Source organism: Pholis gunnellus (genome assembly GCF_910591455.1).
Source record: "Pholis gunnellus genome assembly, chromosome: 20".
NCBI lineage: Eukaryota > Metazoa > Chordata > Actinopteri > Perciformes > Pholidae > Pholis > Pholis gunnellus.
Genome location: NC_136547.1, coordinates 868,088 through 892,833, shown reverse-complemented (window position 1 = coordinate 892,833; position 24,746 = coordinate 868,088). Strand labels below are relative to the sequence as shown.

General features: G+C 41.3%; 2 protein-coding genes across 2 annotated transcripts; one reads left to right on the top strand and one right to left on the bottom strand.

Moving 5' to 3' along the window:
- Positions 1–2,239: 2,239 nt before the first annotated feature.
- Positions 2,240–9,514, bottom strand: chchd7 (coiled-coil-helix-coiled-coil-helix domain containing 7). Its single transcript, XM_079181953.1, has 4 exons — positions 9,232–9,514; positions 6,952–7,013; positions 6,115–6,213; positions 2,240–4,285 (listed from the first exon to the last, which is right to left on the bottom strand). The coding sequence occupies exons 2-4, from the start codon at positions 7,003–7,005 to the stop codon at positions 4,181–4,183; spliced, it is 258 nt and encodes an 85-aa protein (XP_079038079.1). The 5' UTR covers positions 7,006–7,013; positions 9,232–9,514; the 3' UTR covers positions 2,240–4,180.
- A 352-nt stretch (positions 9,515–9,866) lies between these two features.
- plag1 (pleiomorphic adenoma gene 1) lies at positions 9,867–24,516 on the top strand. Its single transcript, XM_079181712.1, has 3 exons — positions 9,867–10,002; positions 22,372–22,728; positions 22,930–24,516. Exons 2-3 carry the CDS (start codon positions 22,481–22,483, stop codon positions 24,116–24,118), a joined length of 1,437 nt encoding a protein of 478 aa, XP_079037838.1. The 5' UTR covers positions 9,867–10,002; positions 22,372–22,480; the 3' UTR covers positions 24,119–24,516.
- Positions 24,517–24,746: the final 230 nt, after the last annotated feature.

The following is a 24,746-nucleotide window of genomic DNA, read 5'->3' as shown; positions in this document are numbered from 1 at the left end:
TCTTCTACATGTTTTTAGACAATACTCTAAAAAACTACTGTAATTGAAAATACACAAACAATACTGTAACTGGAAATACAGTAATTCTACCCTAACTGAAACTTTCGGAGGGATATCCTAGAAGTGATGCAGCTGTATTCACACCCAAGGTGTGTTCATCTTTTATAAAATACTTACAAAATCACAAAACAACCATTTTAATAATGTGAGAAATATTCATGAACAAAATGCCGGGGCAAGTTCAATGTTGGCTTTCTGTACCCGGACGATATTTGCAGCCAGAGTATTGAAACATTTCAGAATGAGTTTGCAAATGCTGTCCAAAGTTATTACAGTTTTATTGTTCATATACTTGAAGGTTGATGCCCTTTGAGATGACAAACCAACTGCAGTTGTTGAGGCTGTTGTAAGTAAGACATGTTGAACCCTAGACTAAATCGGTTTGAGTTATTTCCCTCTGGCAGGAGGCTGCGGTCCATCACGACCAAAACCTTGCGTCACAAAAACGTTTTATTTTCGTTTTCAGTCGGGCTCATCAACAAAGCCAGGGACCCCCACTGACTCGGACTTACAAATAAATTACATACATTTACACATCCCGGCACAACTGTACACTTTAAACAGACTTATTTCACCATACTCTTACATTGCACTGGCATTTAAGTTGAAAAGTTGTACTGCTAATATGATATCCAAGAAGAGTGTCAGCCAGGCCAGATGGTCTGGAGTTGATTTCGTAAAAGCCAGTCTCAGGTAACGTTTTGCAGAAATTCAACATGACTTAACTTTAACCTCTACATTACCTGACATGTATGTATGATTCATTTTACCTACAATTTCCTCTCAAGGTGAAAGTTACATTAGAGCCATCCTCAATTCTCAGGAATATTGATCAGCACAAGAGAGCAGATAGACAGGCATGGGTTAAAAAAGGTGAGGATAACTGCAATCATTTATTATATTTTGTATCACTTTAGTATTGTAGTCTGTTGAGTTGTCAGTAGGCTTCAGGTAGGAAACTGAATAATTCCAATTGTGTGCACACATCTTCTAACGTTATTATAATCCGTTAACCTGTAGTTTAAAAGGCTGTAACAATCCGTTAACTTGTAGTTTAAAAGGCTGCAACAATCCGTTAACCTGCAGTTTCAAATGCTGTAATAATCCGTTAACCTGTAGTTTAACAGGCTGTAATAATCCGTTAACCTGTAGTTTAAAATGCTGTTACAATTCGTTAACCTGTAGTTTGAAATGCTGTAACAATCCGTTAACCTGTAACTTAAAATGCTGTAACAATCCGTTAACCTGCAGTTTAAAATGCTGTAATAATCTGTTAACCTGCAGTTCAACATGCTGTAATAATCCGTTAACCTGTAGTTTGAAATTCTGTAACAATCTGTTAACCTGCAGTTTAAAATGCTGTTACAATCCGTTAACCTGCAGTTTAAAATGCTGTTACAATCCGTTAACCTGCAGTTTAAAAGGCTGTAACAATTCGTTAACCTGTAGTTCTAAAATGCTGTTACAATCTGATAACCTGTAGTTCTAAAATGTTGTAACAATCCGTTAGCCTGCATTTTAAAATGTTGTAACAATCTGTTACCATGCAGTTTAAGATGCTGTAACAATCCGTTAACCTGTAGTTGGAAATGCTGTAACAATCTGTTAACCTGTATATTATAAGGCTGTAACAATCTGTTAACCTGTAGTTGGAAATGCTGTAACAATCTGTTAACCTGTAGTTGGAAATGCTGTAACAATCTGTTAACCTGTAGTTGGAAATGCTGTAACAATCTGTTAACCTGTAGTTCTAAAATGCTGTTACAATCTGTTAACCTGCTGTTTAAAATGCCTTTCGCCTACCAAGTGAATAGATCATGTTTAGTTTATGGGAGTGTGTTGCTGTGAGTCCGCTATTATTAACATGTGGCAAGCAAAAGAAACCCTGTAAAGTTCCGGTCCCGGCTGAAAGATGAAGGCTGAGGTTAATGATAGCCTACCTGAGACCGTGAGCTCTTGTGTTGAAGTCTGTGTGTCTCCGGTAGCAGTCCTCTAGCTCAGTGGTTCTCAACCTTTTTTCAGTGATGTACCCCCTGTGAAATAATTTCAGCCAAGTACCCCCTAACCAGCGCAAAGCATTTTCGGTTGAAAGAACGATATAATACGCAAAGCTGTGCCATTAGTGTCTGATTTATTAAACTGTCAACACTGAAGATTGCATTGTTGCATTGAACTGAGTGCTTTTGCATTTACATTTTAGTGAGAAACTTGTGCTTCACTGAGGATCTTTGTCAATCTTGGTGGCAGGGAGGCAACTACTGTGATCAAGCTCTTCTCCAGGCACAGTCTGTTTCTTTGCTTTGTTTTGATCAGTCATTGCAGAGAAGGAGGTCCAAAGCTTTCTGTCCCAGGTCAGGGTGCTCCTGCTTCACACACACACAAAAGTGTGCGAGTGTGGATGTGGCAAACTTCATCTGGAGGCCATGGTCAGATGACAAAGGTTGGACCACAGCATGTTTAAGAGTTGATGGAAAAGTTCCTGTTGCTAATGAGCTATTAATAATCAATAAAATACTGGGACCAACTATGTTAATAACCTCTTTAAGAAATGTAGTTGGTATACAATGTGCATGTGGTTGTTTTCATACGGAATATGATTTCAGCTAAAAAGGACAGAGATACAAATTTAAAATTGCTAAATTAGCTAGAAATATCTACTACTACTTTAAAAAAAAAAATTGTTCTAAAACCGGTAATATTCTTACAGCTAGGGTGCCAAAAAGTTGCTGTGTGGATGGAGAACATTAATATTCTAAAACTTTGTTTTAAAATGAAAAGGTATTAGTGTGGATGTAGCCTCAGTAGTTCCCTCTCTCCTTCCTGAGACACCCATTTGGGTTTTGGTTGAGATTATGATTTGTTTCTACACTATACACCGTTGCATACACATATTCCACTCATGCACTCACCCACACTGCTGAAATTGCTGACTTATCACGCCACTGTTTGTTTGCCTCTTATGTTGCCTTTAAGGGAATAAATAATTTGTTAATTTGCTTGGTTGTGTGTCTCACTCGTCTGTCATGGCCGTGCGGCCTGGTTTGTGACATAACTTCCAAACAAACAACAAATGGAATCAGTAAAATTGTCAATCATCTGATTATTGTTCACTCTGGCTTTGGATATCATGACTCTATAACAAGCTCTCAGATCGCCATATCTCAAAAATGTAGCCAATGTGTATGATGTTATCTCTTATAATAATAAATAATAAAAGCACAAAATACATAAGAGCCTGTTTCTTTCCTTTGAGGATTGGGGTGCTGTGGTCAGGCTTCTCTTATCTCTCATACAATTATGATCATACACACTTGACAGTTATACATATACATTATAACTACATAAAGAAAATATAAGTAATGATATACACAATAACAATATCTAATAATTTATTCTTTGAAAAACAAATTATTAAAGGAGAATACTGCAATACATTTTGAAGGCGCTGGTTTGTAAAATCTCTGTTCAACTGGCCCGTCACAATCAAGAGACAACACAAGCTTTCTCTGAGACCTGACATTGGGCGACGGTGGCTAAGTGTAGAGCAGGGCCGTCTTTCAATCAGAGGATCAGTGGTTCGATCCCCGGCTTTGGTTCCGCTAGTCACATGTTGATGTGTCCTTGCAAGACACTTAAACCCCAATGAATTGCTCCCGTAGTGCCTACGGTGTGATAGCATCTGAATTGTAAGTCGCTTTGGATAAAAGTAAATGTAGTAATGACAGCTTAGAATGATACCATCACACAGGTTGCACTAGAAACAGTTTCATGCTGTCAATATACAGTTGTGCTCTTGGGTGTCCACTTGTTAAGGACCTTAACTATTCATGATGAAATCTGCACAAAACAGGATCTGAGTTGTACAGGATGTTTTCCTTCAAACAAAAAGCTCTTAACTTATTTCATGTAGTGTCAGTCCAACGATCACAAACCTCAATAACAATATCCTTTTCATTTTATTATAGACCAGGTACAGATGGTCACTTCCACACAACCTGAGTTTGAGGACAGGTCAGGCCTTGAGTCACAGTGTAGCCAGCCAAAGCATTGTAGTGGTATCCCCACAGTGTGTCGGCGTGTAGTAAATGTCCTCGCCATGTCTCTGTTACCTTGCTGACTCTCAGTATGGTTTGCCTCCGATAGCAGCGAGCATCTCTTGCCTCTCTGCAGCAGTGGGCATGTCGGGTCGCACACCGTCTCTTCTCCTCTGTTGCATTATGCTGTGCTGAAGGAGGCAAACACAAAATGCTTAGCTGCAGTCCATTAAAACATATGACTAACTGTACCTTATTATACATTATTAGTTGAAACTCTTAAAGATACAGTTGTGTTCCATATAGGACCACAATCCTCACAATTGGTATGAAAGAAAACAACAAAACTTCGTATGAAAAAATATTTGTATAGACTGATCTGAAATCTAAGAAGAATCCCCTCTACAACTAATAATTGGCTCAAACTGATTAGATAGTGTCCATAACAAATGTTAATTAATGGATAGATTTATTACAAGATTCATGCATTCAATGTTGTGTCTCTGCATACTGAAGCGTGTGACCTGCTGTGACAGCATTCAGTTCGGATTCGAGTCGTGCTAACAGGGTTTCAGAAAGGTTGCAGCTCCGCCCTCGTCAAAGGTGACTAGTTGTTTTTCTTAACATGTAAACAAAGAGGTTTAAAAGTCAAGATATCTCAGCCTATGTTGCTTCAATTATGATTATTCTTTTTAAGGGGGGGTGCCTAAACCTTTTGGTAAATTCAGAAGGACAGCGAATACATGACTCTTTTTCCCTTTTCTTAAATTAAATTTCTAATTAACGTTAGTGGACTTTCTTCTGTTCTCTAACTGATGACAAACATGAGACACTTTCATGAGTCACGGTGCTGTGAGCGGGTACTTCTCACTCCCTTCTGTCCCTCACTGTGCCAGCGCTCTGAACAACCAGAGGGTGTCGCTACTGCAGCATCAAGGACAACCCGTGCTGTCTTACCAGCCATAAACAGGGGTCTCATATATAAAACAGAGTGTAGGATCCACACTAAATGTTTGCGTACGTTCAAAGGAGGAAAAAAATATTCAGATGTATACAACCTTGAGTATGCCTGCCTGTGAGCTATTTCCTTTTCTAAATCCCAAATCAACCTGTAAATGTGTGCAGCTGGCTCAGCCTCACATCCCGCCCTCTACACGCCATATATGCTCAATACAAAGCACCTTATGAATGTTGATGCATAGAAATGAGCTGCTGATCAGTGGGTCTCTACGGTGAATCACAGAGACCACCGAGAGGAAGACTAAGAAAAGGGTTTTTTCTGACACAGAAATTGAGTGTTTGTGAGAGATCTGTCACTAATTCACAGCATCTCTATGTACAGGTGGTGAAGATTTGCCAGGTGAGGTGATTGGAGAAGTGTGTGAGTGACAATCAACACTTGAAATGATGAAGGCACTTGCAAATGACAAGGTAGTACAAAATGTAAACCATACTTAGTTGTTTCATTTTTACCTCTTTACTTAAGATTTAAATTTTTTTTAATGTAAAAAAACACTGGAGCCACAATGTGTCCTTCATGGTTGACAGGTTTTGCTGTTCCAATCAGCAATGTGCTGTTTACAGTTTGTCTGTGTGCACTATGCTGCATGTATCTCTCCCTATGGAATAAACCATTCATTAATAAATAAAGTTGTGTGTGATTTTACTCACAAACACTTCATGAAAGCTCATTTTGTACTTGGTGATATCTTCACAGTATTAGAAGATTATTGAAAACTAATGACGCTCTGCAGTTCTTTAACGTTAGTTGACGTTATTTTACAGATGATGATAAATTCACCAGCTGCTCCACAGCTGACCACGAGGTAGTTGAGCCCTCTCCTGATGAAATATTGACCGAAATTTGATTTGAGGTTTGAGTTAGTCCATGTCTTTTACAATTGAAATGTGCTTGTAGTCATGGCTTACTAGTATAAGCACAAATATAACGCTTTTTATCAACTCTTGATTCTTCAGTTTTCTCAGTTTGTTTTCTTTGACGCTGGAGACATACACTCACCCAGTATTTCCGACAGCTCTTATATCTCTGGAAATAAGCTGAGCACATGCTCGAATCATAGTTGTAGGCCCCCAAACACTTCTGGGAGGCATCACTTTCCTGAAAGAGAAGAAGATCCATTAACAAAACAGAATTAGACACTAATGCTGTGTTACACCAATTGCGACGCAAATTTTCTGTGCGATGAGATTACGAATGGATGCGAAATCTGAACTTTTTCAACTGATGTCCTGATGTTGTTGAATCAGAAATGGAGGAAACAAATATTGTAGCCGTTAGCATAGCCTAGCACCAATCAACCCGAGCTTCATTGAGAAAACAAGTATTTAAAAGTTATTTATTTGTCGTCTTGCGGAGAGAACTAACAAAACATGAATTCAGACTTTTTACAAATCGGCATCATTACGTAGTTATTTCGGAGTCCCTTTTTGTCGGTTTATTGCCGTTAAATCACTGCCAAATCAGTTTATTTTGTGTTCATACAGCTGTAGTAAACAGACGACGTGTGGCTGGCTAGACATAGTGAACACAGCTCGATGAAATACATGGAGCTGCTCTGGATGATGTTTTGAAAGGCGTTTTGTTTCCTGGGATATCTGGGACTTCCACAACAAGTACTAAGCATTCCATGGTTGATGGCGGAAATAAATGGCTTGATAATGGTTTCCATGGAGATAAGCCTTCTCCTCTCTGGCACGTCTAGCGCAAACGACAAACACAAATGATGCCGAGAGTAACTTGGTGTTTGGTGTGAACGCAGCACAATGGACACTGTCCCGTCCCTGCAGCAGACAGATGTTTGACAGCGTGCAGGATGTAAAGGGCTGGTGGGCTTACTTCGATGCATGGGTTGCTATCCTGATTTCGAACTTTCCGTACAGTTTTATCCATTCGGACCTCTGTAAAGACATATAAACAGGTTCAGTTATTGCACATGGTCTCTTCTGTGTGTGAGTGTATTTAGTAGTTATCACATGTAACTGATTTCTACAGCTCAGTTCATTTTATATTCAATAAAATCAGCAGATATGTTGTTACGAAGGCAACTTTCAAATAGGTGAACCTACTGTAATATTGTAATTTTGCATTCTAAACTTGTCATGTATCTTTAGAAGCTCGAGGCTGAAATCAATTCATAGAAAGCATTTTCTGATGCACCACTACCAGCATGTGAACACCAGTCAATTGATCATTTTGTTGATGATAAGGAGAACTAACAAACTTGCTATTTAATTTAGGATCGATTAATCAATTAGTCATTCTACAGAAAATGAATGGTCATCAATTTGTATAACTAGAGTAACTGTCTAAATCATTTATAAAGGAAAAGTTCAAAATATTCGCTCGTCTGTTTCTCCTCGGTGAGGATTTCCTGCTTTACCCTGTTTTAGCTCACAGTGAAGTGAATCTGGGAGAGTGAAAAGTGCAGCTAGCAATGATAAAACATAGATTGTTGAGTATTGATCATCAATGATCGGCAATTAGTATTGCCGGCAAAAAAAAACTTGATAGGGGATCTCTAAAAGTTATATTTGCTCCCTTTTTCTTTTGTGTCATTTCAATCCGTGAAACCGATCCATGAGTCTGATCCGAACCTTGAGTTTATGATCTGTTGCACTAGTTACAACTCAGCCGGCTTCTCATCTGTGGCACAGAAGCAATAGAGCCTATATACCACTAGTCGGTGGTAGCACCCAGTGCACCGGGCAACACTGGTCGACCTTGTTAACTGGTAACTGTCAGCAGAATGCGTGGATGTTGTAGTTAGGACACCTAGCGGGAGGACACGTAGCTGTGCTCATGAATGTTTCTTTGTCTAGTTTTTCATTACAATGTCAAAACATATGTGATTTGTCTTTGGAGGCTTGTGTAAGATACATGTTGAAAACAGGAAGAGAGCAAATGTATCTTCCTGTGAGTTTCTACATAGGCCTTCTTGTTTTTTGGAGAATGTTAAAGTAAACGTGTCAATTAGAAGAACGTAAAATAAAGAAAACAGAGGATTCAAACTCATACCATCGTAGTAAAATAGGTAGACTTCGGAGACTAGTCTGATGTGCTATTATCACCACTGTGGACGCAGCACAACACATACAGACAGCCATCTCTTCAAACCATGAGGCAGCCATGATCCACTATGCAGCTGTACTTCCACTATTTGTCTCTGTGTTCTTGGCTGAGTTGTAAGCAGTGGAGGGACCTTCATTCTTCATTCATTTTGGTCTGAAAAGTATTTATTATATATTGTGCAGCTGATGCAGAATCTCCATACTTCATTATTTCCACATGATTACATTTGATTCATTGATTTGCAGCACCACAATCACATTTCTAATGAACTGACGGTGACAGCTAATGTTGGTTGAAACCAGTAAAATACCAACATGGTCTGAAGGCCTACATGTGGGCTCTTCATCCTCTGACTCTGACTCAAATACATACGGGATACCATCAAATGTAAAGACCTCATCCACATTTTCAGAATAATCAAAATATTCAGCTGAAAATATTTCAGATAACCCTAAGCTACGCTTTCTGTACACCAATACTTCAAACTGTGAGCGGCTGGCACTCATGTTCCCACCAAGACTTCTCCTTGAGTGTCAGAAACAGAATAGGAACAATCAGAGTCTGTCAGAAGCAAAAACAAGCACTTTAGTGCATGTAAATGCAAAAGCAAATATTATGAAACATGCTATTCATAAGGCTTAGCTGCTCCACAGAGCCACAGTCACATTTTACTGTTTTACTTTCAGTTTATTTTTACGCCTTTGCTATTACTAACCAGATTGTTTAAGGGGAGTTTGAAAGTGAAGTTAAAATGATAATATGATGATATTTATAATTAATATCGAAATAAATTCAGCTTAGTGTGGAAAATGTATCCCGAATTGAAGAATGTCTCTTTCTTTGGTAGACCATATCGTTAGTCTGTATCGACCCGTGCTGTAAACTTAAAAACACGTCCTACTGATCTGGAGGCTGGTGTCCTCCACCATATGGAACAATGCTACGTAACACGTTGACCTTCATTGATATTACAAAACGGCTAACAGGACACTTTGTAGCAGCTTTTCATTTAGACGGAATGACGAACGTGACACAGTTGATACCTACCTTTTACAAACAGGCTACACGCTTTGATCCAGCGGGAGTGTAGCGTAATGACTGCTGAATGCGCCTGATATCAACACAGCAGTGAAGATTATCCAGGTTTTGAAAAGACCAAAACAAATGCTAATAACGGCTATTCAAAGATCGTGCTGTCATTGATGTCCCATTGGGTTGCTAGCAAAAGGCTAACGAACAACAATACTCTAGCATACATGTGGCTATCTAAAGAAGCTACACAGTATATAACATCTCCGTCATGCTCGAGACAACTCCACTCTCGTTGTTGCAACAGCGCACCAGGAAAATCACCTACACCGTCACCGATAACTGACGGCAACATCAGCCAATAGGAACCCCTGAACACTAAAAACGCAGACTGACAATAAAGAGAGCCAATAGAATTACTCGGCCGACATGTTTGTCTTCCTATCGTTTTAAATTGTGCTAAACCAAATTTAAACGATTGACAGTACATCGAGCAAGTCAAAAAACGGAGTTTCACTGAACAGGACTGTAGGTGACACTGAAGTGGAACTGGCAGCGCCTTACACAAATCAAAAAACACGAGAAGGCGGGACTTCAAATGGGCGTGGCTAGATCGTAGTGCGGTTGCATCGCAGCGCATACACACAATGGCTGCTCGAAAGAGAGGAAAGCAAACAATTTTCAGGCCCGCCGCGTCTAGCAAAAAATATGAGAAAAAAATTATAAAAAATTCGGAAAATAGTTGAAAGTGAAGAAAAACCCAACAGAAAGGATGTCAAAGCGACTGGGGTAAGTTTGGTGTAAATTAAGTCAACGGTTACTCAGTTCTTGAATTAAAATATCGGGGTTATTTAAATTATGAGAGCGGGGTGAGCTGGGGAAAAGTTTGTGTCAATCAGAACCCACTTTGGGACCACAGAGAAAACAAGGGAAGGCACACGTTTTGATTCTAAATAACATGAAATTATGTCACTGGTGATATTGTGTCAAGGTACGTGTCCACGAACTTTAAAGACTACAGGAAACAGCTAGAATAGGAAAGTTAAGTTAACTTGAACAGAGCCTCCTCACTTAGTATATTGATATTTTCAATATTATAACAACGGCAGTGCAATGAGCACCGACTGAAACAGGCGCACTTGGATTCAGCAATAATGTAATTTCCCTGCTATTTGCATTCACATTTAATTTTGCCCCATACACACAGTGCCAACATATCCTTATCGATTCAGTCATCTCCTTTCCAAAACACGATGTACGACCACGTAGCGGCTGTAGTGACATAGTCTTTCGGGTTACGCTATAGCTCTTAACGGCATGTATTGATCACGGTGTTAAGCGGATGGCAGGTCGGCTATCGCCCGCTGTAAGGCTTCAAAACAAGAAGCGGCTCGACTGCTTGTCAATAAAGTAGCAAAATGGAGGGAGAACTAAAGGCAAACTAACTATGCAATGTTTGATATTTGGTTGTGCAGCCTGCATCTTGTAAGACCAAAACTCAACGTGTGCTCAGTTTGACTGCTGTGGCAGGTTGCACTGAGCACATTAGTATTTCGAATTGACAAGAGCTGGTCCTAAAGCTGCTGCTGAAGCTACCGCGTGCAGGAGGAGCCTGTCATGTTCAACACTAGCTGGTGGCTCTGAACGCTGGAATAGTTGTGAGATCAGAAGCTTCTTCCACGGCACATTTGTTGTTGAGTGGAAGCAGCCCGTGTATTGATGTCGGTGGTTTGAAAGCTGCTATTGAAACAGTTCCTGAGAGGAAGTGTGTTGTCAGTGTTGGCTCAAGTCTCTGCACCTGTCCTATACCAACCTTAAACCAGACATCTGATATGGAATTAGTCTGCCATTGTTCTGTAACTGTAACATTATTTGGACTCTGGTCTTGTATAGCCCGAAGTGTTACTGATACCAGTGTGGCTGCTGATTGCATGCGTTTTTATTCATCAATATATTAGAGGCCTGATCTATAATGCTAATATAAATTTTAAAAAAGGCAGCGAGAGATGGATGTCAGATGTTAAATGCTGTTTTAAGTTTAGGCTAAAATTTAATTTTCTATATCTTTAATGTTGTTAGAAAAGATGGAGGGAATAATGTTGACATGAAAAAACTGGGGAGGATGTGATATACAAGTCCTGCATGCATTTGTCCAATTCACTGTTCATCAACTGTCCAAAAAATTAAACTTTTAAACCTTTTTTTTAAATGCTTGCTGAGTTTCCTAAAATTTGAACATTCTTAACAAGATATTTTTATGGAAAATTAAGTAATTCCAAATGTTCATTAACCTTTGAAAAAATTTAAATGTTTAGTGACACATTAAAATAAGCTGCAACTGTTATTATGAAGGCAATATAATTGATGGAGTTCTTTTAAAAAGCCTCCTCCTTCTGCCCGGGTTCTTCTCATATAAATGCTCTGTATCTAAAGCATCTGTACTTCTTGTCCTGACATCAGCAGCTGTGATTAGACAGAAATGTTTCATGTGCACTACAATCCTGCTGCTGTGAACCTGTTTTGAGCCCGAAAAAAAAGTTTATTAACGTGCAAAATAGTTGGCTGATATCAACATATTAATTTGCACAAATGTATTCTGTTAGAAATATATGAATCACTTCAGAGACAAGTGCTTGTAATAAACATTCATTTCAACAGTGAAAGGCTTGAGGATGGATTCGATCATGCTTTAATGTTACAGAACATTTTGAATTCAATTACTGCAATGCAGATATATCTTCCCTTTCCACAATCACAATGAGGCAGTGGTTAATGTCGTACTTCAAATAGATGTTGTTGTTTTTTAATAAATAATAATAAGAGCAGATCTTATCTGATCAGATAAGTCTCCATGTGTTTGAATATAATGAAAACATGAATTTTCAATAATAATATACACTATGAGAATGTGTGGTGGCAGATATCGTCTGTATTTTTTAGTTTTTCTCTCCTGAAGGTCTACTGTGTTGAGGCAGCAGTTTAATTTTGTGTTCATGTGTTTTCATTTTAAAACCTGGTTAGGGCAAGAGCTACAATTACAAACTTCTCTGTTGCAATAAGGAAAAGGCATTCTATGTAAGGGGGTATGTGAGAAAGGTTTGGGGTATTACAGATTTTGAATGAACCACCTCTGTTAGCCTTTTTTAAAATATTCCCGTTGTGGCAGCAGTAGGATGGAGAGCTCTGTGTCATGGAGGCTTCCATGTGATCACCTTGAAAAGACTTGTCTGACCTAGCGGCTGCAGGGTTTAGCTGGGTGACCCTGCTCAGGGATATAAGATCACTTCTGCATGCTCATCATTACAAATGTATCAGAATTAAAATACAAACTGTGTAACAGTGTCACATGACATTGCTGTAACTAAACTACTCCTGTGTTTCATACGTTGTAGACCATTTACTTCAACAGGAACACTATTTACGCGATATTAGTAGTAATATTTGTAGTATAACCATACTTGACACCTCTGTTATTAGTACACATGTACCTATATTACTTGTATATATATTAAATGTACATTAAATATCTATATTAATTCCAATGCAGCACCTTACCATACCAGTACATAACATCATTATACAGGATGAGCTATATTTAAACAGCACAGTATATTACCGGGTATAATCATAATATAGTATTATTATTGCATATATCTGTGATGGTTCTAGTTGTAGTTCAATTTGTGATTCTTTGTGATACTTTGGTGTCAAGAGAGGCAGAGTTAGAAGGGAGTTCAATGCCAATGAGGCAGCACAAAGGGAGGTGATGGTGTTTGAATACAATTTAGCTCTTTAGCATTGCTCCCATAACAAACCACTGAAAACCTGGTGTGTCTTCAGCATGATGTTCAGCAACTAAAGAATAATGCTGAAAAACATAAATCCAAATTCACTCTGAGATTATTGAAAATGACTTTTCACCAGGATGTGTAACACAGCTGAGTTGACTGTGGCTCAGGGGTCCACTGATTTCAGGGCTGGTGATTCCAGACCCCCAAATTTCCCCCCATGGCCAGGCCAGGAGCTACTTACATGGCAACTGGCTGAGTGCTTGTGTGAGTGTGTTTGTGTGTGAATGGGTAGCGCATTAGGATAAATACACGATGTAAATGCAGCCATTTATACCTGCTATCAGACTGTATAGCCATATTGCTTTATACAGAGAAAAGGGTAGGTTATTTACGCTACACTTATTGACATAAATGTGGTTGACACTATAACATAATACAACTCAACAGCATCACAAACTACAGCCTCCAAAACATAAATTGAATCTACACCCATCAAACAGTTTCAACAAAGACGAAACCTTCTAACCTTCATGTATTGCAGGACTGTTGTATCAGGTGTACCTAATAAACTGTCAACTGAGCATCCAGCTTCAGTATCTTTTTATCACCTTTCTAACAAAGTTTTCTCTGTGGTTTGGCGTTTTGGTACACTCTCACTGTTCCATTGACATCCATCTAACATATAGCAGACTCCCTGTTGCTTTGTTGTCAAGTTGTAGTGAAAGGAGTTGCTATTAAGCAAGTTTTACCATTAATAACTTTCCACTAGATCTACTGGAATACTTTTTGTTTTGTCAAACAGCTACAGGAAATGCAGTCTGGTTTGATGAAAAAGTCCCACTTTTTCACACTTTTTGTAATAGTCTTGAGTCTCTTTAAGTTTGGCATGTAGTTACATTACATCTATTTAGCTGACGCTTTTAGTCAAAGCAAATTCTAATAAGTTTGTGTGGATAAACTCCAAAATTGCAAGAATCATGCAAGTAAATCAACTTTATCAAATATTCTGTATACTTCAAGTGCTACTTAAAAACAATAAAATATAGAGAAACTGTTTTTTTTATAATTTGCAGTCTGAGCAGATGAGTATTCAGTCTGCAATGAAAATGTATTTCTGAGTTCTGTAGAGTACAGGAAAGCAAGCAGTTGTGACTAAGTTGAGCGGTAGCCGGGCCCATCTCATATTGGGAGAGTATCAAGCCGTAGTAGAGAGAGTGGTGCACGGGCTGGGGTGTGTGGTTTGACCATGTCTTGGATGGAGGATGTGTCTGAGACATTCTCAGCATGGTAGGCCAGTGTCTTGAATCATATTCAAACAGCCACCGGTAGCCAGTGCAGGGTGTGGTGGAGCCGTGTAGTGTGGCAGAACTTGGGTAGGTTGAAGACCAGCCGGGCTGTTGAGAGGTCAGATGGCACATGCAGGCGCACCAGCCAGAAGGAGTTGTAGTAGTCTAGGCGAGAGATGATCTCCCTGTGTTGTGGTGAACACATCTGCATGAACGGGTTCAGGAGCAGCAAGAGACGGACCTTCATCAGTTTACAGATTGCCTCATTATCAGGTTCTCTATTAGCATTGGGTTTAAATTCGAAATATTATCAAAAAGGCCCTTTTGCTTTTAACTTCGACACCAAATCCTCTAACATCGTCCTGTGAGTCAACTCCGGAAGGAGGAAAAGCGTAATAGGTGCTCCTTAACTTTTGTCACGCGATAACAGAAATCTGACGCCTGCTATTTTGTGCTGTGACTCTGCTGCCGCTGCTATACAGAACAGACACTTCCACTTTAGAATTGTAGCGTGCATTGTGCAACAAAGTATTGGTAACATGCTTGGTACTATTTAACACATTTAATCTTTGTATGATATGGGTGGTATATTGATCACAATAATTATTATATGGTTGTAATGAGTACTAATGGTTTTTGGACCTCCGTGAACACCGTCCTGTTCTAGTGGTTGTAGCACGCATGCGCAGTATGGATGGTATGATATTTTTCCATGGCCGAATGAAGTGAACAAAGGCTACCTCTGTGTCCGCCTCGTCAATACACCACAGAAACTATAGCGACGAGGATAAAAAAGTACGTTTCTCGCAGGGAAGGAGAGACACTCGGTGTCAGTACCAGTGAGTACGATGGCCCGGTTTGGAAGAATTGATGAGTTCAAGCCAGAAAATTAACGGATGGAACAGTTCTTCGAAGCTAATGACATAGCCGAAGATAAGCAAGTAGCCATGTTTCTCAGTGTAATGGGTGTGGCTACTTATGGACTTTTGAGAAATCTGGTGCAGCCCAGAAAGCCAAAAGATAAGACATTTGACGAAATAGGGTGGAATAACAAACGAGGACTGCCAGAGAGGACTACTCTCTGAAAATGATCTCACTTTTGAAAAGGCTTTTGAGATCGCTCTCAACATGGAGACTGCCGACATCAGTTGAGAGGGATGGAAGGTGAAAGTGTCACAAGGTGAGGCCACAGCGGACAAGGAACTGCTACAGGTGCAATGGAAAAAATCACCAGCCAAATGAGTGCCGTTTCAAAGAGACTAAAAACCATAACTGTGGCAAGACTGGGCATATTAAAAAGGCATGTCGGTCTAATTCACAGACAGAGAGTGAGAGGCATTCACAGGGCAGAGGATTAGAAACACACAAAATATGTGGAAGCTGAAGAAGACACTGAATTGGGTGTGTTCACTATTTTAAATCTCACGATTGAAGATGCTGACCTGTATAAAGAAACATTCACTGTAGCTGATGTGAATTTAGAGATGGAAATGGATGCAAAGAGTATCATTTCACGGGGTGCATACAGGGAGAAATTATCACACTTGCCACTGCAGGGAACTAAAGTTAAGCTTAAAGCTTATAATGGAGGTCGCATTCCTGTACTGGGGCAGATCACAGCCAAGGTGGTCTATCAGGGGCAAACAGTGAACTTGCGACTTTTAGTTGTTAAGGGGAATGGATCAACACTGTGTGACAGAAATTGGCTAAGGAAACTGAGGCTAAACTGGCAGCAGATAAAGCATTTGTATGAAACTAACTGTAGATCACTTACTGAGGTGCTAGATAAATATCCAGAGGTGTTCAGAGAGGAGTTGGGGACTCTGAAAGACGTCAAAGCCTGAATCAGAGTTAAACCTGATGCACCTCCTAAAAGAGCTCAGGAAGCTGGCATTCCAGTTAAGCACAGTGAATGGGCAGCACCCATAGTGCCTGTGATGAAAAGAGACAAGTCACTCCGCCTATGTGGGGATTATAAAGTGTCAGCTAATAAGGCAGTTGAAACAGAAACCTTCCCCTTGCCACGTTTAGGGGACCTGTTAGCAACCCTTAGTGGCGGTAAGGTATTCTCCAAGATAGACTTAGCTACAGCTTACCAGCAGGTGTTGCTGGATGATGACTTCAAGAAATACACGGCCATCAACACCCACAGAGGATTGTTTGTGTATAACAGACTCCCTTTTGGAATTAGCTCTGGACCATCCATATTCCAGCGAATTCTGGAAAATCTAATGAAAGACTTACCAGTGGTAGTTTTTCCAGCTCAATGACCTGCTCAATATGGGATGCTCAGAGAAGGATCATCTCCACAACCTTCAGAAGGTCCTACAACGGCTTCAAGAAAATGGACTATGAGTGAAACGCAAAAACTCAAATAAGAGTACCTGGGCCATGTGCTGGATGAGCAGGGCTCACACCCTTCAAAGGACAAAGTGAGCACTATTCAGGAGGCTCCGGCTCCTACTAACGTCAAGGAGCTCCAGGCGTTTTTAGGACTTGTTAATTACTATGGAAGATGTATGTCACAGCAAACCACAGTCTTAGCACCATTGTACAGACTGCTCAGAGGACTAGTGATTTGGAAATGGACTGAGGTTGAACAGGTTGCTTTTGTCAAGTGTAAAGAACTGCTCACTAGTGACCGGGTGTTAGCCCATTCCTACCCCAGTCTCCCACTGACCTTAGCATGCGATGCCTCTGCTTATGGCATCGGAGCACTTATCTAACACCATGTCAGATGGGGAGGAACGAACTAATGCTTATGCCTCCCCAACACTGTCTCCAGCGGAGAAAAATATTCTCAAATAGAGAAAGAAGCTCTTGGACTGACATATGGCGTAAAGAAATTCCACCAGTACTTGTGGAGTAGACATTTTAACTTAGTTACTGACCATCGACCCCTTCTGACACTGTTTGGTGAGCACAAGGGCCTGCCTACACTAGCTGCAGCACGCATTCAGCGGTGGGCGAATATACTGTTAGCATATGACTACCACATTGTCTATAGCAGTGATTGTGGATTTTCTTACATTGAGGACAAAAGAGGGCAAAAACCTCAGTGTGTTTTATGCAGCGAGGTTCTGACACAAGAAAGCATGAAGCTGTCAGAACTGAAGCGCAATTTGTTGGATCAATCTGCAGCGGATAAACTGAAAACTCTGTCAAATGACACTATAAGTAGACGAATTGAAGACATGTCGCATTTCAAATGGACGAATCTACAGACATAACAAACAAAGCAGTTTTACTTGTTTACGTGAAACATGTGTGGGACGGGGACTTACAGGAACAATTTATCTGCACAAGAGAGCTCCCTAGTACTACGACTGCAGAGGACATTTTCAGCTTAGGTTCAAACTGCACCATCTTTTCATTAAATAAATTTGAGAAGTTGAAAATTTGGGTCGCGGCTTGTCATCAAGGGGTGATGGTGGGTCCTCCAGCGAGACCAGTTGAGAACCACTGATCTATAGCAAATCAGAAGAGCACAGTAACGCTGAGGGACTCTCCCGCTGTCCTTTGCCAGAGAGCAGCGACACAGGAACAGCCGTGTCTTCAGCTCTAGTCCACTCACTGCTGGCGGAGCATATACAAGGAGCACTACTAAACGCAACACAGGTTGCAAGGACGACACGCACCGACAGTGAGTTGTCGCGAGTGTATATGTATGTCATGGAAGGCTGGCCCACTCAGGTAGAGGAAAAGCCTAAAGTTGTTTTTCACAAAGGGAAATGAGTTGTCCACACAGCAAGTTCGTGTCCTATGGGGGGACCAGACCATGTATGGTGGCCAAACCGTGACTCTGAAGTGGAGCAGATTTGCAATGAATGTGAGACATGCCAGCTGGACCAAGGTTGGTCCACTACACCCCTGGGTGTAGTGGACCCCCGGGTGAGTCCTGGAAGAGACTACACATAGACTTTGCTGGACCTTTCCTGAGCCACATGTTCATGGTTCTGGTGGATTCACATACAAAGTGGTTGGAAGTGTCACAGATCACCTCTCAAGCTACTATTACCAGGCTCAGGAGACTGTTTCCCTCTTACCTGAACAAATTGTGACAATGCAACCACATTCACATCTGACGAGTTCCAGACTTTTGCCAAGCAGAAGGGAATTCTGCACACCACAAGTGCACCAGGACCTCCAGCAACAAATGGTCTGGCAGAGAGAGATGTCCAGACGTTCAAGGCAGGTATGAAAAAGCTTGCTCACACTTCACTGAACATTGAGGACAAGGTCTCACTGTTCCTGCTGCAATATCTGACCACGCCTAACTGCACTACTGGACATTCCCCGGCTGATCTGTTTCTTCACAGACATATCTGGACAAGATTGGATTTCCTAAAGCCTTGTACCAAGGAGACGGTGCGTAAGAGACCGTATCAACAGAAAGAACACCATAACCGCACTGCTGCAGACCGGTTCTTTAATGCAGACGACGCAGTTTATCTGCGCAGCACTGTGGCGGGGAAAGTGGATTCCAGGGTTGGTTGTGAGACAGGCCCTGTGTCGTATGAAGTCAGAGAGCGGGACTCTGGCACAGTACACAGACGTCATGGAGACCAGCTGCGAGCTCGAGCCATTGCTGAACCTGATATAGATGTCACGGAATCACAGGCTGAACTGGGTGATGGTGAAGACTCCAGCAGTTCTCAGGAAGTTGTTGACGCTAACATGCAGACACCAGAGCTTCTGGAGCCCGAACCAGTGGCTCTGAGGCGCTCAAACAGAGTGACTAAACCACCAAAGCGATATGTGCCATAAGACTGTATACCCCTACAGCGGACTGTTTCTTTTAGCTTATACTTGGACAAACAACCTGAATACACATACAAGACTTATGAAGATGACAAATATTGTGTTAACTTAGGCCAGGGGTCGGCAACCTTTACTATCCAAAGAGCCATTTTGCCCTATTTCCCACCAAATAAAATTCGTCTGGAGCCGCAAAAGCTATTTGATGTCACAGTTTATAAAGTGTTATATTATATATACAAAAACTATAGTTTGTTGTATTTATAAAATTATAGAACAAGAATAAAGACACTTGTTAACATTTTGTTGCTATTTTACGTGTTGTAACAATATCAAACTCTGATGAAGAGGAGAGTTTGCTGAGCAGTTGAGGAATCGCTCTTTTTCGCTCATCTCCAGTGTGATACTTTCCAGCAAATGCTGTGTGTTTGTTCTGGAAGTGTCTTTCAACATTACATTTTTTGTTGTTTGCAAATTTTCGCCACATATCAAACATACAGGTAAGCCAGCATCGTTGGCAGTGAAAAGAAATGACTACGTCCACGCAGAATTAAACTCTCCATTTTTCTCCATGAATTTTCTGTTTTTGGATTCATCCATTGATAGTTTACCGAGGGCCTGCAGATCATGATTAGGCAACGGGAGGGAAAGCCGCTGATAGCGACGTAAGATACAAGTGGCAGATCACGCAGCGCGGCTGTCTTTGAATATATTACTATTTTGCTCGACAGAGTTCGAATCCAGGTTGATGCGATCTTTCCATAAATATATTTTCTTCAATGTATTTCTACGTGGCTGTGATGTAGTGCTCACTTATACAATCGTAATCCCCGCAATATATATGAGATGTGGCTTTTAGATCTCCAGCAATATGTTTGTGAATGTTTGACGAATCTGGCAACAGAGACAACAGCTGCTGCTGTTACGCGAACACAACACACGCACAGAAGAGAAACCAGTAGGTTTAAAAACCAGTAAGACGTAACAATGGCACCCACTGCATGCCCAGTGTACGTGAATAGTCACGTGATATTCGTTTTCAGGCGTTTAAGTCTGGACGGAGATCATCTCGAAAACAATGCTTAATCGCCGTGTGGACGGAGGACTCAGGGAGCTGCAAAAGAGGGGCCGAAGAGCCGCATGCGGCTCCGGAGCCGCGGGTTGCTGACCCCTGACTTAGGCCATATGTTGTTTTTTGTTTTTGTTAAAAGTACCAGAAAACTGTTGTTCAGTTAAGAGAAACATGTTTATTAATATTTTCAGAATTATATGGAATGCTTTGCTATTCTCAGTTAAAAGGGGGAATAATGTAGTATATTGATCACAATAATGTTATATGGTTGTATTGACAACTAATGCTTTTTGGACTTCAGTGAACACGGTCCTGTCCTAGTGGTTGTAGTGCACATTTCCATGGCCGAATAAAGTCAACAAACGCTACCTCTGCGTTAGTCTCGTCAATACACCACACCCTGTAAACTGACTACCACAGCAAGCCTACTCAGACACAGATTCTCTCCAAGTTACCCTTTCAGCAGTTGTTTCTGCTATCTATACATTGTACATTCACTCCCATTTGACATCATGGTATATAGGACCCACAGTGATGAACCCTTCTGTGATTTTTAGTAAGTGGGAGAAACCCTTCATCATCAGTCATCACTAACAGATAGTGTAGACTGTTTAAGGAATGAGTATTAGTATATGAGTATACTTGGAATATTTTTTTCTGGTTAACCCGACACACACACACACACACGTACACACACACACACACACACCATGATGACTCACACACTGACTCACAAAGTAAAACAATACCAGTGCCACTGTTGCAGCTGGTTACAATACAGTACAACATAAACAAGAAATATATAAATAATTTAAAGCAACAAATATAAAATACCAATGAAAAAACATCAACATAGAATCAGTGGCTCAAAAAAAGACAATGGTGCCACAGTTTATAAAACCTATTCTCTGAGTTTTCAGTAGTGTACCAAATGATTTAAAGTTTCAATTCAGTTTGTGTTGGCACAAAGACAAGTGTAGCTGATGGTAGCGAGGCTGAAAAGGTGTCTCTAAGTTAAAACAATGAGCTGGGGGTTTATCTGTCAAATTTGAGTTCACCACTGAGGTCCAGATAATCTAATATTCATTCAGGCTGCAACAAACACTCACTCATCACCTGAGAATAAAGAAATGTGTTGCTTATTGTCTAACATACAGTATAGGCCTATATCATGAAGGCAGCTGGAGATGAAAATCTGTAGTTTGGTTCTGTTTTTGCATTTTTGAGATTCCTCATATCTGTTGTTCATGATATTGTTCTCCTATATCGGCCAGAGTATCAGAATATTATAAGGACTGTCAGTCTGAGAAGGGATATTCACAAGAACAAAAAGCAGGTATCATTCTTGCCCGTTCCCCGCCATGATATAGAGGCTTGTTCCTGTAATCCAGTAGGAATTAGAGGGAAGGCGGCGGTATTTCATTTAGTAGTATACAGTCACTTGTTGCGGTAGTAAGGACGTGAAGTCTAGCATATCTCTTTTGGGCACTCAAAAGGTTTACCTACCAGTCAATGTTCTTATGTCATTGCTGCATCTCAGAATAACATGAGGAAACTTTTGGATAATAATTAGAATATATCCACTGTTTTTTTTTATTAGAAATGAATAAACTCAAACGTACACTATTTATTAGCTCCCAGTAAATTAGAAATGCATCATTCTGGTCAGATAAACAGACAGACGGAAGGACTTTTAACGTTTTAGGTGTTACATGTATTCAAAATAGTTTTTTCAAAGGGAAAGTAATAATTGATGTTACGGAGCATTTTGAAAATGTCAGATGTATTTTTAAAAAGACTTCCACTTCACACTCTAGCCTAGTATTTCTGGAGTTTTACAACTTGTTATTCTATTCAAGATGTTTGCTTACATTGTATATATATTTCACCACATTGAATATCAATTTAGCTCCTGCTTCAAATTAATTTCCCCACAGGTATCATTTGAGCTCATGTTATACTCCGATCCCCACTGATGCTTCTGATTATATTGCTTGTAATTAACAACTCCTCTTCGGTCACATGACTCGGCCAACTGAAACCAGCTTTATGTTACCAGTTATCCAGGATCACCAACGTTCTCTCCAGGCTCAATGAAACCCAAAGAGAGCTAGGTTGAGTTGAACTGGTTTTGTGATAGGGGCCTCAGATCAGTTGATTTATGACTTAGGTTTTAGTGTCCTTTGTACTGCCAGCAACCTGAAACTAAACCATTCAGATGATGTTTTCTTTCTCTCTCTCTCTTTCTTAGGCCCCTGACTCCGGGCAGTGTTGAGCACATAAAACTGGATAGAATAATTGCATCAGTACTAGTTGGGCACTGCGCCCCAGTCCATGTAGCTGGTCAGCCTTAGAGTGCCATGGCCACAGGAACCCACGGCCACCGTGACCACATCCTGGAGAGAACCAAGCTTGCAGCGCCCACAGGGAGGCGCAGGAGAGCAGAGGGGAAGCCGAAAAAGAATTTCCCTTGCCTGGAGTGTCAGAAAGCTTTCAACAGTCTGGAGAAGTTGAAGGTGCACTCGTACTCTCACACAGGAGAAAGACCCTACCGCTGCTCCCACCCCGAATGCACCAAGGCATTCGTCTCCAAATACAAGCTGCTACGGTACAGACTAGCAGCAGTACATAGCAGGCTGCAGCATCTTGCTTTTCTCTTTACACCTTTTGTAACATAGTGCTCAATAGTAATCACAATATGTTAATGAATACTAGTTTTCAGGTCTTGTGTTTATGTGTAATGTAAAGCATGCCTACTTAAATGATTGCAAAAATTCTGAGTGCTCATAGAATGTGTCTGTGTTCCAAGGCATATGGCAACTCACTCGCCAGAAAAAAACCACAAGTGTTCATACTGTGAGAAAATGTTCCACCGCAAGGATCACTTAAAGAATCACCTACACACTCACGACCCCTACAAGGAGGCATTCACCTGTCAGGAGTGTGGCAAGAGCTACAACACCAAGCTGGGCTTCAAACGCCACCTCGCCCTCCACGCCGCCAACAGTGGAGACCTCACCTGCCAAGTGTGCCTGCAGCCATTCCCCAGCACTGGGGTTCTTCTGGAACACCTCAAAACACACGCTGGCAAGTCCTCTGGTGGGACCAAAGAGAAAAAGCATCGCTGCGAGCACTGTGAGCGCCGATTTTACACCCGTAAAGATGTGCGACGTCACATGGTGGTGCACACCGGACGCAAGGACTTCCTCTGTCAGTACTGTGCCCAGCGCTTCGGTAGGAAGGACCACCTGACACGTCACGTAAAGAAGAGCCACGCTCGGGAGCTGCTGAGGGTAAAAAGTGAGCCAGCTGATTCGCTGGAGCCCGTTGTCTATGACTTGCCGTCTGGGGGCATCAAGGGCGAGGTCCCGGGAATGCTGACACCAAGGCCGCACCAGCTCAACGTGTACACAGGCCCTGTCCTGGACACGGAGCCCTTCCCCACCCCCCCACACCCTTTTTCTTTTAAGTACCCACTGGGTTCCAACTTTACCTCATACACCATTTCCTCACAGGAGCGGGAGCAGAATCTAAAGGGAGAACTGGAGACCTACCTGATGGAGCTACAGAGCAGCATGCCCTCCTCATCTTCTGCAGCCCAAGAACCCCAACTCTCCTCCTCCAAACTCGAGTTGGAGCCTCAAGTGGGCATGCTGGAGGAAGCGAGCGATGGGGTGTCTCGGTCTAAAATGTCTACACCGATGGCAGCAGCCACCGCAGGCGAATCTCTGGCATCATCGTCTTCTCTGATGGACTTCTCACAGCTCTTCAACTTCCTGCCACTCAACGGGCCCCCGTACAACCACGCAGGGGGCAGCGGGGGGCAGGGCATTGCCTACCCACCCAATGAAGTGCCCACACCTCTCGTACAGCTGCCCCTCCAGCCTCCAGAAGGCCCAGAGGCTGCAGAGAGTCCGCTTCAAAGGCTCCCCTCCTCCTTCATATCCAACCTGAGCACACCCACCACACTGCCCCGCTTCCACCAAGCTTTTCAGTGATCCAGTATGTACTGCGCATGGCACACATGCACTCTAACACACACATAGTGACACACATGTTGAGCTACACAACCTCAACCAGCAGACACCAACAAGATGTTAGTAATACATGTTTGAAGATATAAGCACTTCTGTCCATTTAATGACAACAAGGAACACATGCAGCAAACACATAATGATCAGCACTGAGAGCAGCACACACACACACACACACACACACACAAACACACACACACACAGTTTGGCTTAATCAGCTTTCTAATTGCTACTCTTAAGATGTGTTCTTTTCACCGAATAAGCATTTTATTGACGGGTTGGCAAAACCTCTACTCCCTTATGACAGGTTCACTTAATAGCAGAAAAATGATCTTCTTGTGCTGTGTGGGTATGCAAATACAATACCCAATTTCTCAATCTTGTTCTATGTACACGTTTTGTAACCTAACATTAGCTGATGTGATTACAAAGAGAACATTTCTACAAACAATTTTTAACTGAGCTCAAGCAGTAGAATTCACAGTTGAGGTGCAGCACTGCAAACACGCCACATTCACATAATGGAGCGAAAACATTTTTTCCGCAATAACGTAAAGGTGGCTTAACTGTGACAGCGAGAGCTGTGTCACTT

Coding starts and splice junctions, on each gene's coding strand:
- plag1 (XM_079181712.1), top strand. CDS start 22,481: ATGGCCACAGGAACCCACGGCCACCGTGACCACATCCTGGAGAGAACC. Junction 22,729..22,929: donor TCCAAATACAAGCTGCTACG/GTACAGACTAGC, acceptor CTGTGTTCCAAG/GCATATGGCAACTCACTCGC.
- chchd7 (XM_079181953.1), bottom strand. CDS start 7,005: ATGGATAAAACTGTACGGAAAGTTCGAAATCAGGATAGCAACCCATGC. Junction 6,214..6,951: donor ATAGCAACCCATGCATCGAA/GTAAGCCCACCA, acceptor CTTCTCTTTCAG/GAAAGTGATGCCTCCCAGAA. Junction 4,286..6,114: donor AGAGCTGTCGGAAATACTGG/GTGAGTGTATGT, acceptor TGCCTCCTTCAG/CACAGCATAATGCAACAGAG.